The sequence below is a fragment of the Corvus brachyrhynchos genome, unplaced genomic scaffold (assembly GCF_000691975.1).
Source record: "Corvus brachyrhynchos isolate BGI_N302 unplaced genomic scaffold, ASM69197v1 scaffold200, whole genome shotgun sequence".
Classification (NCBI taxonomy): domain Eukaryota; kingdom Metazoa; phylum Chordata; class Aves; order Passeriformes; family Corvidae; genus Corvus; species Corvus brachyrhynchos.
In genome coordinates this window covers 3,113,643-3,132,538 of record NW_008236184.1, presented here as the reverse complement: position 1 = coordinate 3,132,538, position 18,896 = coordinate 3,113,643, and the positions used below count along the sequence as shown (strand labels likewise).

The 18,896-nt window shown below is 36.6% G+C and overlaps 1 protein-coding gene across 1 annotated transcript; it reads left to right on the top strand.

Moving 5' to 3' along the window:
• Positions 1-701: 701 nt before the first annotated feature.
• FAM63B (family with sequence similarity 63 member B) lies at positions 702-18,778 on the top strand. The gene is made up of 8 exons (XM_017737831.1): positions 702-804; positions 3,019-3,083; positions 5,631-5,789; positions 6,623-6,725; positions 7,185-7,327; positions 14,714-14,887; positions 15,856-16,029; positions 17,347-18,778. Exons 1-8 carry the CDS (start codon positions 762-764, stop codon positions 17,464-17,466), a joined length of 981 nt encoding a protein of 326 aa, XP_017593320.1. The 5' UTR covers positions 702-761; the 3' UTR covers positions 17,467-18,778.
• The last annotated feature ends 118 nt before the right edge of the window (positions 18,779-18,896 follow it).

Genomic DNA, 18,896 nt, shown 5'->3' with positions numbered 1-18,896 from the left:
GTTCAACCAAAACATTTACTCAGGATGCTGGAAGAGATGCGGATGCAGGAACTTTTAGCTCTGGCTGGTGCCAAGGTGGTTGGTTTTAGCCAGTGGTGATGGTGGGAATAGATCAGGGAAGAGGGGAATGGAAACCTCACCACAGAGTTCTGCGTGTCTGGTCTGCTCTGTGTGGAGCTAAACCAAACCCTTGGAATGTGATTGTGGGATTAGAGGCTGGGAGGTTGTTTCCTTGTACCTGCACAAGTCTTTGGCTTCCCTGTCCCAGCAGCTACTGACACTAGATCCTTTAAAAACTTTGTCTGTACGCAGGAACTTCTTGAGCTAATACTCAGTTAAGAATTTTAATGAAGGTAAGTAGTCAAAGACTTGAGGAAGATGGAGTTTTCTTAGCAGTTCCCAGTCTGTTAATTTTGGGTGCTTGTAGTTGAGCCATTGCAGCAAGTGGTGTGAGCTCCTGTGAAGTGGAGGCGGATGCTGGAGAAGTGTTTTGATAGGGGAAGGGAGCACTATGCAGAGACCTCCACGTGGGAGAAAGTGCTGTGTGCATGTGGTTCCTCTAAAAACCAAAATGCCTTTTTAATCTCTTCTTGTGGCTGCTGTTTAGTAGAGGTCCAGTATGCTAATAGCCTTATAAACTGGTGAGGAAAATGTAATCAGAAGTCTTCTGTTAGAAATACCATGTTGATGCTTTTAAAATTGTAGTGTTTTGGCGTTCTAAAGAGAATATACTTTTACTTTCACAGATTAAACTGCCACCAATGATGGAAATCATAACAGCTGAACAGCTGATGGAATACTTAGGTTAGTAATTACAATAAATCACTTTAACTTGTATGTTACACTTCATAGTGTGTAGTAATATAGAACTGTTTTGTTTATTTACTATTTTATTCAGTTTTTTATTTGATCCAAGAAAACTACTTACAGCATTCAGTTACTCATGCTTTTCCCTAACTGCTTTTAGAAGTTTTCTGTACTGCTTTCCAAAATGATTGGTCTAGTTGATGCAGTTGGTGTGGCTTAGTGCACCAATGCATTGATGGATTTAAAATTATTCATGTCTCTTACAGTGTTGTGTTACTATAATTGACAGACTCTAGTAAGTCAACTCTGTCTTTAATTGTCTGCAGTAACTCTAATCTTTGAAAGTATGACCCAATTAAAATAAGAAGAAAAGTTAATGTAGTCCTCACAGTGATTCATTTGCAGGCACTACTCTGGTATCATACTCACGTGTTCAGCAAAACTGCAGCTCTTTCTATCTGACAGGGTTCAAACTTTAGTACCCCCAATGATCCAGGTGTTAAAAATGCAGTTGTGATAGTGCTTAAGATGTATATACCACTTTTCTTTCCCTTGTAGCCTGACATACATAAAATGTTTGAACTTAATATGCTAGGTTTGATTTTTCTTAAGCAGGAGAAGAAACCCTTACTGTATTTTCTTTTTCCTTTTAAAGAATGTAACTTGCTCTTTTCAGAAGCAAATTGCTGAATCTTGTGGTTGAATAAAAAAGTTACCTACATAATTTTTTAAAAAAAGTAAATCTTGCTTCATGTCTAAACATTTCTTATAATTGCATTGATGGCATAATCCTATCTGAAGTCACTACGTAATTCCAGTTGTCTATATAATTCTTTCTTGAGGGCATATATTAGCTACTGGAATTGTCTTACTAAATTGAATAATAAAATTGCGTTCAAATTATTTAGGTTCCTATTCAATCAACAGGATTAGCAGTTACAGTTCTTCCACAGCTGAAAAAAAAACCCAACAAAACAGCCTTCAACCACTTTCAAGTTAAAAGAGTATAAATTAGGAAACCTATAATGATACTTTTCTGAGTTTAGTAATGGAGCTAGGGAATAAGTACAAAAACATTGAAATAAAATCTCAAAAGTGGATAGTAGCCTCTAAAGATGTTATAAATCTTGACCCTCAGCATGTTGATTAACTGTTAACTAATTTATTACCTTTGTGTTGTAGACAAAGGTGGAATACAAGTGTTGTGGTTTAAGCCTAGGCAGCCTCTTGCTCACTCCCCTACCAGTGAAATCAGGGAGAGAATGGGAAAGGTAAAAGGCAGAAAACCTGTGGGGTGAGTTAAAGACAGATTAATCGGAAAAGCAGAGCAAAACAGGGAATTAATTCACTGCTTCCTGCAGGCGGGCAGGTGTTCAGCCATCCCCAGGAGGGTAGGGCCCTGTCACATGCGGTGGCTTGGGAAGAAAAACACCATCACTCCAAGTGTTCCCCCTTCCTCCTTCTTCCTTCCGCTTTATATACTGGGCAGGATGTCGTGTGGTCTGGAACATCCCTATGGTCAGTGGGGGTCACCTGTCCTGGCTCTGTCTCCTCATAACCTCCCGTGCATCCTCAGCCCTCACCAGCGTGGCCCTGCGAAAAGCGGGAAAGGCCTTGGGTCTGTGTGAGCCCTGCTGAGCAATAACAAAAAACATCTCTCTACTACCACCACTGTGTTCAGCACAAATCCAAAGCACAGCCCCATAGGAGCCACTGAGGAGAAAGTTAACTATACCCCACGCAAAACCAGCACAAGTTTTATAGAATTGCTGGTGTATAAAACATGGCAAAACATTTACAGTATCAGTTGGGATAAGTGGTTGCCTTTTTGATTGTGTACAGAATTACATACCTTACTGTGAACAGTTTGACCTTTTTATACTTTTCAGCTGAAGCACAGAGGGAAGTCAGTTTTTGAATAATGAAGAGATTGGTATGGTACCCCAAGAGATGATGAAATGTTATTTTAGTAACAGTGTCGGCCATCTGAATTTTATTTCTTAATATTATCTAACTATGTTTGTTATATTCATATTTTACTCCATAATTATAATTCAGTTTAGAAAACAATGTGATATCATTAATTTGGTAGAAAACTTCAGTTGTGGAATTGTGGTATTTATTATCAGTCAGCTTCAGTCAGAAGTATTCATAGAAATGTTGAAGCTTTGATTGTGGAATAAATTTAATTTCATTTTTGCTTTCTTTTAGGAGACTACATTCTTGACGCAAAACCTAAAGAGATATCTGAAATTCAGCGACTTAATTATGAGCAGGTAAGGAACTGCTCCTAAGATACAGTTGCTTATGTCTGAAGAAACTAAAACTGCGTTCCTCACCTAGGGTTTGTCACCTTGTTAAAAACGAGAAGCATACAGACCATTGTTTGTAGTTTGCTTTTTTCTGGGCTTGATGTAGAGTATCATTTTTATATATGTGCTATTAGTGAAGAAAAACTCAGTATCTATTAACACAAGACTTTTTTATTTTTTTCCTGTTATGAGCGTAATGAAGTAATTGGCTTTTATTGAGGAACTGTAACACAAAGGTACTAATAAAAGTATATAACAGAGTGGTTGCTTTTTGAAGTCTTCTGTTACATGTCCTTCAGTGTGCTCTGTTCTGTGGTGCCTGCCAGAGTTTCTCTGAGGATGTAAACTGAGTAAGAGAGAGAGATCTTTGTTCTTCATTGTGATGGACAAAAAAAGGTTGATGCCATGTTATGAAAGGCAATATTATTTGCATTAGCCACTATTTGTATGTCATCACAGAAGTCTTTCTATACTAAAGATAATGCTATTATTTTAAAAAATATTGATTTAGTATATATTTTCCAAGCTCTGTCTGGTTACTCATGGAAAAGTGATTTTGAATTTTTTAATAGGTATAAGGTTTTGAGGTAGTTCTGTTTATTCTTAGGTCATTTTTTCTTGCTCTCATTCAGTGTTGAAAACCAAATCAAGTAACTTGAGATTGATTTGTATCAGATAATAGGAATTACTTTTGTAATAACAAAACTGGCTATTTTTTTCTGCACAGTTCTGTGCTGTAGAAGGTTATAGCTATAATCAACTTACAGGAGGGTGATGAAAACTATTATGCCTGGTGAAAGTACAACCTCTATAGCTTTCTTATGTTCAAATATATGGGTTTACTACATAAATGTCACATACCTTAAGTTTTTAACTGTGTAATTTCAAAGAAGCCTTCTGTTCTAGAAATCTTCTAAGTTGTTTTGAAGGTTCCAAAATAGCTAAAGTAGAAGTGATGATGTTGAAATTGTAGTGAGAAACTTCTGTGGTTTTCTGGTCTGTTTGATGTAATCCTGCTTTGTTTACAAAGTAAACATTACAAAATAAATGCAACTATTGTCTGTAGATGTATGATCTGAATTTGTGGATGGCTAGTGCTGGCTTACTACGGACTTCTTATTCATTTAGCCGAGTAAGATTATGGCAAAATTTCTTTCAAAACATCTCAGACAGGTTTTTATGTTTGATATCTGGTCCCTACTAATGACATGCACTTGTTAAGGTGGTTTGGTTTGCTTTTAAAATTATAAAAACTTAAAAGTTGAAGCCAGTTTTTAGAATTACTTCAAAGTCTTGCTAAATTCTAGACCTTGTGACATAGCAAAGTTGTCAGTAGGATGAAGCAACGTGTAGTAAGGTAGTGGGACCTGTTACTTTCCTGGTCATGGAAACTTGACAGAACAGTGCAGTTAAAAGGCTACAAGCATTAAAACTCTCATTTACAGCAGCCATGCTCAAGTGCAGATTCTGATCAGAAGACAACAGAAGCAACTGTCTTTAGCCGTCAGTGGTTATAGTCTGTGAATCTTTGCGGTCTCCATCTCCTGTCCTATCTGTATTTCTGGTCTTTGTCATGCTATTTTCCCATTGTTGTGAGCCTGAATTCCTCTTAAGCAACAGAATGTTGCAAACCCCAAAAACCTCCAAACAAACAAAAAAGTCCCTCAGTTTCCCCGAATATTTTGCAAAGACTTTCTAATTGTACTCTTTGTGGGCTTTTCTCACTTAGTGGAAGATTCTTTTTCCTGCATGTCAGAAATTTTTTTTTTTTATCTGTTGGTTCAAGATAACTGTCTCACAAAGCATGTTTTCTTTGGTTCATCTTTCCTTTCTGTGATTGGAACTTCATAACTTGATAATTCTCCTTAGGATTCCATTGGGATCACTACTATAATAAGTGCTACTTTCATGCCTTGTTTCTACAGTAGAATCTACAGGCCATTTAAAGGTATGCCCAAAATAAGACAGAAAATGGTTTTTTATGAAAGAAAAGAGGTGGTGAACAATTAACACTCTGATTCTTAGTACTGAACCCTGAAATTAGAGTTGTCAAGTGGGTCTGTGTCGATCATTTTGTTCATTCATTATGTAGTGACAAGTACTTCAGCCTGACTTGTAAGGGAAGGCTTAAGAGGGGAGAAGAAACATCAAGAAAAGTCCCTTGAAGATTCCCTTATAATTCAGTTTTCTTTCAAACATCTGGCTTGTGGCTTTGGGAAACAGACCTAAAAGCAATCAGAGCTGCCTAAAAGTAAAAACTGGGTGTAAAAGAAGAAGCAGTAAGATAGAAGTCATTGAAGGGAGATTCCTATTTTTCAAATATCTTCTGGCACAATGAGAATGTGTAGCGTGAATGTGCATAGAAGTTGTTCATGTAATTTACCCTTTTAATTTTTGTTTATTTTGAAGTGTTGAGTTGATGAGTACTAAATGATGAGGGGTTACAAGAGTAACTACCAAGTGTACAAAGCTCTATTTGGTCATCTGTTCTTTTTTCTTTTCTGTTGTCAGAATATGAGTGATGCAATGGCAATTCTACATAAGTTGCAGACGGGTCTGGATGTCAATGTGAAGTTCACAGGTGTTCGAGTATTTGAATACACACCTGAATGCATAGTGTTTGATCTTCTTGATATCCCCTTGTACCATGGATGGTTAGTGGACCCTCAGGTAATTTACTCTGTTTCAAATATTTTTTTAAAAAGTTATTCTGAATGTTATTGGTGGGAGGGGAGATATTCTAGAATTTTAACAAGTCAGTAATGATTATGGTAATGAAATTTTTAAATCTAGTCAGAAAAATTGAGGAGTGAATACTGACAGTGTGTTTTTTAGTGCAGGAACTTTGCAGAGCCTGGGTCTATAGTCAAACTACTTTAAAAGCCTTCTATGACTCTGTAAAGGAGAATTGTTTTTCTCAGGGAAGTAGCAAGTTGCCCCAGATATGGTGTCATTTTTGAAAGCTTGTTAGAGAACACTTGGAAGGAATAACGAAGTTACTTTCCTCCTTTTTTTAATTCTGATTTATTAGTCACTGCTATTGAGAAATGAGGTGGATGGAACTGGTTGGAGAGAACTGCATCTTTAGCAAACATGTAATTTATTTTTAATTATATTATTTAATAAACAATACAGTGATACTGTTAACTTAGCGGGAAACTGGTGAGTTTGGCTGGAATAATAATGCCTAAGACTTTTTCTTTTCATGCCTTGCTGGTGAGAGTTGCTGTTCTCTTACCCTGGCCCAGCTGATCTAACTCATGCCCTGTTCTCCTTCTGCTTTAGCTTTTGATGCGAAGGGTTAACTCAAGGATTTAAAACAGGGTCTGAGGTAGCAAAATGTGTAGCACTCTGGGCTAAAACTTTTTGGCCTCGATTTTTTAAGGGGTTAACACTCTATCTTTATTGAATTCTTATTGTCTTCTTCATGATTGCCACTGGCTTGCAGTTGTGTTCTGTTCTTCCCAAAGGTAAATTCTCCGTGTTGTTCCTTCCTGCTGCAGGTTGCGGACATAGTAAAAGCAGTTGGTAACTGCAGTTACAATCAGCTGGTGGAGAAGATAATTTCTTGTAAGCAGTCAGACAACAGTGAACTGGTTAGTGAAGGTGGGTGATGTTTTACTGTGTTTTATCAATGTGCCCTACCAACTAAGTCACATATTTTCCATGTGGGTCATGCTGAGTAGAGATAAAAGTGGGAAGAGCTGCATTCTGTGTGCTGATGTCTGTGTGGTGCTTTCCCTGGGCAGCATTCAGATTTCAACTTAGCTATGTATTATCTCCTGTAATTGGAATATGAATTATATACTCCATTAAAACAAGATAAAACATTAGTAGTGCTAGAAGTGGATATAGCGTTTCTGAACATGAGAAGGGTTGTCTACAATGCTGTGGTTTTAGAACTTTCAAACTTGTTGTGCCCTCTCTGAATGTGTTCCCTAAGACTTGTGGAAATCTGGGGACATCTATGTAGGGGGGACATAGGAAAAATACTACTATTGTTACCAGGTCTTACATTAGCGAATGTGTAATAGACACACATAACAGTATGTGTTGCTTTTGTAGGGTTTGTAGCTGAGCAGTTTCTAAATAACACAGCTACACAATTGACATACCATGGATTGTGTGAGTTGACTTCAGCTGTCCAGGAGGGAGAGCTTTGTGTGTTCTTCAGGAACAACCATTTTAGCACCATGACCAAATACAAGGTACATTCAACATTTTTGTATTTATTGTTGGGTTTTGTGTGCTCTTTTCAAAGCAAATCATGGTTTTTCACTGTCTTGAAATAGAATTAAATTCCAGGTTGTTATATGTAAATATTGCTTACAGTGAATGTAAGGTCTGTAGCAAATATTACTTGGGAAATATTGATTACAGTGGTTTAGACACTGGGATCCATTACTACGTTAAATCTTCTTGTAGCCTTTCCCTTTATGTTCAGTTTGCTCCCTGTGTTAACTCTTTGTGGTTATGTATAGTTACATACACTTCTTACATGGCTTGAATTTTCTTGGAGTTTGTGGTTGCCATGATATGGTTCATTTAATTAATTTCTTGTTTCTGAGGATCTAAAAGTTTGCATTACATTTGGACCAGTAGATGAATAGGTCCGTGTTCAAAATCCCAAATGCTGGGAGAAGTTGAGATGAGCTACAGTAATTGGTTCCCTTTGTTAGGGAAGAGAGGGGTTTTTTTTTTTATTTTTTTATTTTTTTTTAATCTGAATCTGGGGAAGCAAAATGGTGGCAATTGTGAAAGGAGTATTCCAGGATACAAAAAGCAAGTGTCAGCTTGGTTCGTGCTGCTGGGACTCCTTCCTCCATGGAATGGAGAATCTGGCTTGGCAAGTTTACATTCATTTATGGAGCATCCTCATGCTAAAACAACTTTACTTTTGCTAGGATGGTAGTGTATGAGTTTTTACCTTTGTATAGAACTTAAAATTCTGTTTTGGTTATCTGTTATTTAATAAGACTTCAATTTCATGTACACTTGTACTTATGAATAATGGTAATAAAAGAAAAAAAAAAGAGGTGTGTAACATGCAAAAAGATTAAGAAACCACTGGTTTTGCCATTATATGATAATGTTATATACCTCATGTGAATGACACTTTAATTTGTCACTACTAGTCCTTTTTTCCTCCCCCTGTTAATATTAACTGTCAATGCTAATTTTTGGAGTTTTGAGTAACTACTCATAAGCTGAGCTAAAGGTCTGAACAGTCCTGATAAATAATAATTAACTCTACAAGCAGGTAACACATTTGGTTTTCTGATTAGAGTACATCTGACATCTGTTTTAAATCTGTCTATAATGCCACTCTCTTACAGCAGTAGGGCAAGTAAAAGGATCTTTCTCCTCCCTTCCTCCATTTAAATAACCAAAAGCTATGAAATGTATCTGTTTGTGGTCAAATATTACACTTCCTGATGCAGCTCATTTAAATCAAAACTTTATAGTTTTTCTCCTCTCTGCTTTTCTAAATTTAGTTCTTGGATTAGCTGGTAGTAGCTCGTGAAGCAAGCCTGTACATTGTTTTATGCTTTCATTATGGAGTGGGGAGGGAAGAACAAACCCCAACCTCAAAACAGTTTGGTTTCAAAAAAGAAAATACTAAGTAAAAGCACAGCTGTACTTTCTGCATACAAATGGTACCTAGAAGTGCAGGATACCTCTTTTACTTTGTTTAAAGGATGTTCAAGATAACATACATAAATCTTCCTGGAAATAATGCATTTTTGTGTTATTATTAAAGCCTCTAAAATCTAAAATATTATTTATGTTAAATATAGTCACTGAGTATCACTTTGACCTGTGGATTATAAATACAGATTAGTTTTATAAAACACAGACTGTTTGTAGTCTTTTGCAGCCCAGTATTTAGATAGAAGGCCAGAACCTGGTATGTGTTTGTCTGTGCTTTATCAGCGTCGTACTTGTAAACATGTACTTCTCAGTTGAGATCCTTTTTCCTTATAGAAATAAAATGCAATGTTTCAATCAGTTAAATATCCTTAACCAACAGTAATAATACAGAACAGTTTAAGGCAGTGAGTAAAAATCTGTATCTTGACTTTTACCTGTAAGAACTAAATCCAGGTTCTAAGAAATACAAAGTTAAAATATTTGAAGAAGAGTGTTATTTGTTTGTATATTTAAGGTTTGCTGCTACTGAGTCACAGTGGTTTTCAGCTTGTGCTTTTTGAGAAGTCTTAGAATTCTGAAATGCTGAGTTTTGAAATAGAGGCCATTATTCTTGTTTTTCACAGTCACTATGGGGACCTCCCGTGTAGTTAGTGTTTAATTTCCATGTTATCTACATGGTTTAGTTCCTGAAGTTATTGCTTGTAAGCAGTGTTCATTTTGGTTTGGATTTCTGGTGAGTGGTACATGACAGAATTTGAGATATCAAGAAACTTGTTTTAATAAAGACAGAAAAGAATTTTAAAATTGGTGTTTAATGGCCAGCAGTAACTCTTCTGTCTGCTTCTAACCTACCCGGCTGTTTGCAGTAGCTGTATGACTAGGGGGTCTTTCATATCAAGTCAGAGATAGACTTAACATGGTCTTTTAGCCAAGATCAGCTATCCAGAAATTTTTGGACCTCCAGGATACTCTGTGAGTGCCAAATGCATTGTTACTACAGAGCTGAGATTTTTTTCAACTGCTTCACTTTCCATCTACTGGGTTTAATGCTCACTCTGCAGATGCAGTTTCCTCACAGTTTGAGCAGTAGTCAGCAGTAGCTGGACTATGGAGAAAAGTCCATCAGTTGGGAAAACTGGAGACACAACATATGCCAGGGAAAATGGAGGTGTAGATCTTCTAGAGCAAGAACAATGCAAGTATTTTGTCTTTCTCTGATACTGCCTTTCCCTCTTTCCCCTCCAAATCAATACATGGAAACCTGTAAATAAAGCAGCTGCCGAGTTAATTAAAAGGGAATTACACACTTAATAAGTTATGTCCATGTAATAAAATTGGTATATTTTTAGAAACACACTTTGAGTAATTAGCGATTATTATTCTAATTAAGCTAATGCTTCAACTTTTATTTGGCACCTTTAATGTACAGCTGATACAATGAGTTGTACACTGGGGATATCTTTTAAGTTCAGTGTGGGTTTTTTAAGGCTGGTATTTTAGTGAAAGGACTTGGATTTCAATACCTTGTCCATTTGCCCAAGTAGTCATTTTTCTTACTTCCTGTCCCTTTGATTGCATACTCATAGTCTTGGCTCATGTGATTATACAGTAATAATTTTCAGCAGTTAAAAATGCGATTTTATTTTTTTGCCTTTGCTTTTCATTATGCAGATAATAAATACATCAAATGATAATTCCCTAGATCAAGGAAAAACAGGACTGTAAAGAGGGGATCAGTTTGGTAAGATCTTAGTTCAGTTGGAACGTTTTCCCACAGACTTGTTTGTAATAGAACCTGTGTTCTTTACTGAAAAGTATCAAGACACCTCTTTGGATTTTTAAGTATGTGTGTTTTCTACTTCATAAATGTTGTGTTTCTGCTTCAGAACTCAACAGATACTTTTATTCCAATACAAAGTGTATTTCATAACAGTAATTGCACTTTTTCCTTGGGCATTTAAGATTGGCACAGTAGAGACAATGAATATAGCTGCATAAAAACATGTTTATTTTTCAATTTCTTAGTAAGTGTACAGTTCTTATGCTGAGGGTTACGCTGAATCCAATAGTATCTGCTTTTAAAAAAATCTTTTTTATATTAGTATATCTGAATGTTTTAACTGTTAAGAGAAAATTTAAAGAGCACTCATTCATCAACTTAAAACATCTTCACAAAAACGAAGGGATCTGATCCAGAAGTCCAAGAGAATATTTACATACTATTTAAAACATAAGGGTTAAAATGTTTGTCTTTACTGTATGAATTTACTGGACAGGTGTTTGGTTTTGTTTTCCAGTTTTCTAAATTGCTGGGAACTTGGTAATTGGCATTAGAACAAGTAGTTTAGAAACATTAATCTTAATAATTTAATCTGATTATGAAATTATCCAAGGAAAGGAGGTCTAGAAATATCACCTGTAGCCTACATCTGTGCATTTCAGAGATTGGTTTTTTTGTGCAAACCAGAAGACTGAAAGATCCCTGTTCAGGAGAATAATCTTGCTTTATCCTCAGCTTTATTTCAAGGTTTTTACATGTGAAACTGTAAAATCTGGGCATTAGTCTACAATATCTAGATAGTGATTCTTAGGGTAAATAATTATTCATAACTTTGTTAAAGTAAACTGTGTCTACAGTAGTTGTGCACTTGAGACTTTGTTTTTTTTTGTTTTACTCCCCATTGACGATAGTTAGTAGTAGATATTTTTGCTGTCTGTTATGTGCTGGTATATGGGCAGTGTTAACCCATCAGACTGGGTATTTGTTAAAAAAACCTCCACATTTAAAACAAGTCTAAAAGTTAAGCTGGTAATACCTTAGAAATGTCCAGTTAAGATTTTTGTGTAGGTAGAAACATTTTATAAAGTGTGATACTGTTCTTGGCAAGGGGCATTTGAAAGGCATTTTTGTGTGCACTGGTTACCTTCATTACCCGAGCCCAGTGTGCTGCTCAGCCTTTTGAGCTGTGCCCTGGTCCCAGCTGCACAGGCTGGTGCTGTGTCGCTGTCCCTCGTGTCCCTGTCCCTGACAGCTGGACCCAGCCCGGGAGCTGGCGAGTGCCTGGGAAGGGCGGCCGCTGCCTGGCACCAGGCATGGCCTTGCTCCGTGCAGCTCCAGCTCAGAGGCAGCATGAAGGTCAGAGGATAAAAGGCTTTTCTTGGATCACAGGGTCTCCTTGCTGGAATCCGGGTGTGCCCAGTGAAGGTGCCTTTAGCGTAGGGAAGAGAACATGCCTGGTATTAAAACTGAGCCTACAAAGCCAGCCTGTAGATAGGGCCTCTATTTTCTTGTTGCAAGTAGAAGGAACAAAACCATGATGAGAGGCTACATTACAGCTCATAGCAAGAGAGCCAACACCTCTTACTTTATATATGAAATTACTGACAAAAGTGCCATGAATATTAGCAATATTGTGAAGGGTCCTGGTTGTTTTGGTTTGTTTGGTTTTTTTGCAGAATTCAATTTAATTATACTAATATGATGTAGAGATCAGAGAACTTGGTAAAAAACAAGGGAAAGGTGACTTTGGATCGCTGAGCTGTGATTTCCCATTGTTCTTTTACTCCAGTAATGTAAACAGGAACTCTCTCTCTCTTATCAGGTACTAGGGAGCCTGTGTTTGTTGGTTTGCTAAGCTTGTTCAAGTAAAGCAGAATGTTTTAAGCTATGCAATTGGCGTTGGAATTGCAGTGGTGGTGTTTAGGTAATGTGGTGATAAGTAATGCATTTTATTGCTTCATTAGGGAGCTGTGTTACATTTATTTTTTATTATTTACTCTAATGTGACATTTTTACAGTGTTCAACTGAGAAATTCTTACAATGTAAGAATATAAATTTTATTTAAGATTTGAAACAGGTTTCTATTTCAAACAAGTGTTAGCTTTAATCCATCGTTAGATGACAGATATTAGATTCTAATTCCATAAAGGCAATGATATACCTTAATATTTGTGTGTGGAAAAATTAAGCTTATAATAGTTTGGAGATTATGAAAATATTAGTTTTCCTATTTCAGTATTATTATTAAGCTACACAGTTTATGGGCTGTAAAAAATGTATGGCATAATAGAGGAACACCTGAGAGGCACACACACCACCCTGTTTTTTAGGTTTTGAGTCAATGTACTGTTCAAAATAAAACTTAAAAGTTCAAATACATGTTATCCTAAAAATTCTGGGTGGTTTTTTTTTTTTTACATCTTTTTGAAGACTTTTTATATACAAAATACTATGAAATAGGTATTCTGCGCAAACTGGAAATACTGTGAAATTACTTCATATTATTTTCTTTGGGTAATTTTTAGGTGTCAGGAGTATCATTCAGTTCTTAGGCAGGTTTCCAAGGGAAAGATGATTTCTTAGATCATGGTATGTGATCAGACTTGTTGCTGACACTTGTATTTATGTCTGGTTAGCCCCCCTGTGCTGGTTATCTCCCATTCCAAAGCTTGAATGTACAGTAGTGTTTGTTACCTGTTCGGCTTTGGTTTGGGCTTTTTGTCCATTCTGTTTGGCCTTGTGTATAAGTGCATGTTATGGTATTAGGTAATATTGGAATAGTTGCTGCATGTGAATCTTCAAATAATATCTTGATTACATCAAGTGACCTCCCAGCCCCAGGAGGGGTGGCTGTAAACAGAGTGGGATTGACGAGATCTGATTGGAATTTCAGCATCTCCCTTAGACAGTCATTTAATGACTTCAGAGAAGTCAGGGAGCTTGTTCTGTATGTGTTGAATGTGGACAATGTTTCCATTTCTTGCCTGTTTAGCCTTAGAAATCATTAGAACAGGATCTGTCTCTCGCTTTGGTACAACTTTAGTACAGCAATCTTTGAGAACCCTTTGTGTGCTGCTGGAATACAAATAGCAAATTTTTGTGTCTGTCACAATAAACTGCTTTGATTTTTACAGCTAAACCACTGCTACAAGTTTTGTATTGAGTGTCTGATCATTCAGTAAATATTAATGGAAGCTTCAGTCTTAATGTGCTGTGTGGTCAGTAACAACATTCTTGATTTGGAGTATAATTCTAAAAACATGATAAAAAGGGTAGGATGAGATAAATGGATTGATTTAAATGGAAGTTTAAATAGGGGTATTTTGTGCTGCTTTGCTGTCCCTCAGATGCGCAGCACCATCTCCTTTTACTTAGGGCCTACTTCGGTAATTTCCCTTTGATTTCAGCTCCTCTCCCACTCCTTCAGCCTAAGCTTACATTTCATCCTTCCAGTACCTTGGTATTTGCACTTGTTAGCATTGTCTCCTTCACTCCAGGCCAGCCCATTTTATAATTTCAGACTCTGAAATCAAGAAATTTGGCCTTAAGGAACTGTAAAAACACTAAAATGCCAACAAAAGCAGTTATTGGTGATAAGTGATAGAAAGAATCTTAAATTTAGAGCTTTCAATTGACACAGATCTCAAATTCCATCAAAACTCATTATGAAACATGAAGTCTGAGATGTGGCCATTTTGAGGTTAATGCCTCTTGGATTGTTTGGAAAGATCATCTTTGTCTCTGTATCTTGCCTTTGGAATTTAATATGATTGCTTCTGGGATTTAAAGAGTTCGTTGGGAATTTTTAAGTCTACTTCTTAGTTGTGTTTCCAAAGAGCTATCAAGGTATATAGCTTGATATATATCAATATAGTCATTCATATATATATTCATGTTTTATATTAATTTCTAGTCAATGTGAACTTTCATTAAGAATAAAGAGTTGCAAGATGGAATGCAGAAATTGTGTGGCTGTTAATTTAGCAGTGAATGCTAGTATCTGGTGGTTTAATGCTGTATGCTAATTTACTTCATTATTAAACTTGCTAAAAACTCTAAATGAATGTTGTAGTGGAATGCAACGTTTGTATCATTTTTGCTACTTAGATTGTAAAAAGTAATTTTTTTAGTTTAACAAGTTTTCCTTGTTCTTCTGTATAGGGTCAGCTTTATCTGCTGGTGACAGACCAGGGCTTTCTTACAGAAGAGAAGGTTGTGTGGGAAAGCTTACACAATGTGGATGGTGACGGGAATTTCTGTGACTCTGAATTCCACCTGCGGCCTCCATCAGACCCTGAAACTGTCTACAGAGGGCAGCAGGATCAAATAGATCAGGTACTGGATTTCTGCCTTTCCATTGTAAGTTAGTACTGATTTTTAGTCACATTTATGTATAATTCCACAGACGTGTATGTGTGTATATTCATGCATATGTGGGACTATAAAACTCCTTTAGATAATTAGATTGGGGTTCCCAAAAGTGCCACTTGAAAGTATTAATATGGTTTTGAGGAAGGAAAAGTAAGACTAACTGAGTAGTTTGGAAAATGGGATTTTAATCTCTCAGAATCCACTTCTGCACAGTCCTCACTCAGGTGAAATGGCACCTCTGCCTTGTATAAGGAAACAGAAGCAGACTGTGGAATTTCTTCCTACATGACAAACTCTCTTCAGCTCATTAAGATTGTTGTAGCTGAACTTTGCCTTCTGCTGCCCATTTGGCTGAAAGTAGGACAAGCCCCACAGCAGACTGTGTGTCATGGTGGGTGTTTATTATTCTTAATGAGACACATTTGCAGAAGTCATGTCTGAGGTGGAGCTGAGTTGTACCAGTTAATGCATAAGCACAGAGCAAGACCACATTCCTTGGAAATCTTACATTCTGAACAAGTTTATAATAATCACCATGAATATTTTTTAAATACTGGGGAAAAATGAGTAAGATTCTTATTAATAAGTTGAAGCACTGCATCTCTCTCTCAGAATAAAAATCTGACAAAGATAATATGCTGCCGTCCAGGTAACGGAATTTAAACCTGAAAGCAAAATTTTTAATTAGTTTTTGTGTTTTCTGTGCTGCAACTTAGGCATTGTGAAAGTAGACATGTAAAGTAGCTGTTCTCAGCCTTTCTGCAGCTGAGGTTATGGACAGGTTCTGAAACAAATTCGTGTTCTCCATTTGAAGATAAGGCTGGGAGAAAAGTGATGGTACTGTGTAGCTGCACATGCTGAAAGAATCACTTGATACTATTTGACTCTTTTCTGTCAAGAAAAGAGCATTAATAAACAGGTGTACTGTTTAGGATTATCTGATGGCATTGTCTCTACAACAAGAGCAGCAGAATCAAGAGATTAACTGGGAACAGATCCCAGAAGGAATCAGTGATCTAGAGCTAGCAAAGAAGCTCCAGGAAGAGGAAGACAGAAGAGCTTCTCAGTACTATCAGGAACAAGAACAAGCAGCTGCTCAGGTCCAGGTAAGAAAACAGCACTACAGATTATAATAAATTTTAGAAAGTGTTCATAATTGCACAGACACATCTGTGCTTGTACGTATTTTAGCCTGTGGTGAATATAAGAATCTTTAGGAATATGCCACAATTGTTGGAGTATGCATGTAGATGTGGCAATTGCAAACATTTAAATACTTTAAAAAAGCTTAACTGTCTAAACTAGGGTTTCATTTATACTGCTTAATTTGGAATGATGGGATGAGTTAATCTGTCAGGTTACAAAGATGGTACTAGCAGGAATTTTATATTACTTGCAAAAGAGCATTCAAATAAGAACTTTTTGATAGTAGTTGAAGCTATGTCTTTATTTTGTCTTGCAGAAGTTTGTTGCTGTACGTTTTTAGGTGATTCAGAGTGTGATCTCATGTGAATCTATTCTGTTGTTCCAAATTAGGCAATTCACAGTTTCTCCCAGTACACCTTTCCATCCCATACCCATAAGCAGCTTTCAAAATGCTCTGAAAATCCGATTCATGCACATGTCTATGCTAAAATGCAATTTAACTAAATCTTCTATGCAAGAGGCAATATTGATCTGGATTTACAGAGTTCTTAACCACTGACGACTTTTAGAACGGCTTTTATTTACAAATACGTAAGAAATAATCTATATAAAGCCTTTATCTTTGGCCTGAAGCAATTCAGAACCATTAACTGATAAGTTTGTTAAGCATGAAACAAGAATTTTGACAGCTAAAAGCTGTGTTATTTGCACTGCTTGTTGCTTTGATAGAACCAGCAGTACCTACTCCTAAAACACATTTGCAACTATGAATGGGTAACAGTGGTAATAGATGATGAATTAACAAAACTTACGTGGTCTCTTTTATAACCCCCTTGCCAAGTTATTAAAGCGTTTCTAGTCACAAAAAGCTGCTGCCTTACCATTATCTCGCTGTCCACACCAGCACTTTGACTCTGCAAATAATGAAATGTGGATTATGTCCTTACAAGAGAAACTAAGAAAAAAATTCTAGTACAATAACACAGAAGTGTCAGAAAATGTTTGAAACCATATTTTATTGAAACAACTGATCTGAATAGGTGGACACAACAAAAGGGACACATGAGACTTGAAATATGTTTTCAGCTGACTTAATTTTCAGTTAATATGCAGTTCTTTGGAGGTCCGGGAGTAGGTATACCAAAAACCCCTACCTAAATTCTGCTGGTTTGCATCATACTTAAACATTTTGTTTGTGAAATTGACCACACAGTAATAGTTCAGGCTATATCTGCAGTAGTGCTGGGTTTATTCCCTATGCTATTTTCTCTACACAGCAGGTACAAGGTGCTGCCTCTCCAGCCAGCACAAGACAATCCGGGAGTAATGAACGCAAACGCAAAGAGCCTCGAGAGAAGGAGAGGGAGAAAGAGAAGAATAGCTGTGTTCTCTTGTAACAGAAAATGGATCCCATCTGAAGCCAAGTGCATGTCCTCAGAAGCAAAAACAAGGAGTAAAATGGAAGACAAACCTGTTACATGCCGCCTGTGCCTGATTACCCCATGGATTTTGTTCATGTTCCAAGAGAGGATGGATGACTTTGTTACAATCAGACAGACTTCTTCAAAGTCATAGCGCGTGCTGCTCAAGAGGGAATTCCAAATCACAGTTGGATGTGGCTGTGCTTTGAGTTAGTCATAAGAAATACTGCACCTTGTAGCTGAACACACAACTCATGGCAAGTCCTGTGTCATAGTGACATCCATTACTCATTACATCAGTTAGTAAGCTATTTTATCTTCTACTCTAAACAAAGGAGGTAATTCATTTTGTGTAAGGCTTTTTCCTGAAGTCTGTACACAAGCACAACGGAGTTCTGTGTTGCTTCCATAGTATGAAACTGTGTCTTAGGCTGGGTAATCTCCACGACACAAGAGCCCAAATAACAGCTGGGCACTGCCTCCTCAGTGTGTCCAGATTTCTTTGCTTCTGAATCTGGTATGTTCTTTTTTTGAACCCAGATTTATACTTGTTACTGCTATCACTGCATCTCCTGGCCAGCTTTCTTGCCCCAAGAATATGTGACTTGATAGGCAGCATAAAAAATTTGTCATAAAAAAATGGGGCATTTATTAAAAGGCAAGATGAATATTGTTTGCTTTTCTTGCAACTACAAACTGGGTATGGCAACTCAGATGTTATCAGGGTTAAACAAGTAATTTTATAGATAACTTCTTTTTCTTGTATTATTTTTTTCCTCTTGTAGGTAAACTGGACCAGATAAGCTTTTATTTATTGACCTCTCCATATGATAGATGAATGATGAGAGGAAACTAAAGTCTATAATAATCATTATTCTATATAAGAATGCAGAGTTAAAATAACTAACTATCTGCCTTTTATCCAGAAGTACCTTGAACTTTAACATGACGTTAATGTGTCCACTTGTATATTTAAGCAAGTGTACTCTAGTTAAAAACACACTTTTTTGTTTGTTTTATAAATCACGTATTCTTAAAAAAGCACACTTCTGAAGGGTGAGAGAGGATTGAAGCTGCTCTCTGAGATGGTTTGAAAGGTGGTCAGGTGTAATATTTTGTTTTTTAAATCACTAATTTAGAATTTTTGGAAATCAGATTTTTCTAATTTATGGGAACCAAATAAACATGTTGCGTCTTGTAGTATTTATAGAATGCAGAAATAGAACACTTGATGAATTTTGAGGGAACCACAAATCTTCCTCCACTTCCATTAAATCAATAGCAGTTACCTTCTTGCATAACCTTTTGATAAAAATTTCTATTTAGCGATTTGTAGATACTTTTGAAAAAGGCTGCTTCTCCTGGACAAGTTCTGTATCCATGCTCTAAGCCTTAGTGTTCACACA

Coding starts and splice junctions, on each gene's coding strand:
- FAM63B (XM_017737831.1), top strand. CDS start 762: ATGATGGAAATCATAACAGCTGAACAGCTGATGGAATACTTAG. Junction 805..3,018: donor ACAGCTGATGGAATACTTAG/GTTAGTAATTAC, acceptor GCTTTCTTTTAG/GAGACTACATTCTTGACGCA. Junction 6,726..7,184: donor CAGTGAACTGGTTAGTGAAG/GTGGGTGATGTT, acceptor TTGCTTTTGTAG/GGTTTGTAGCTGAGCAGTTT.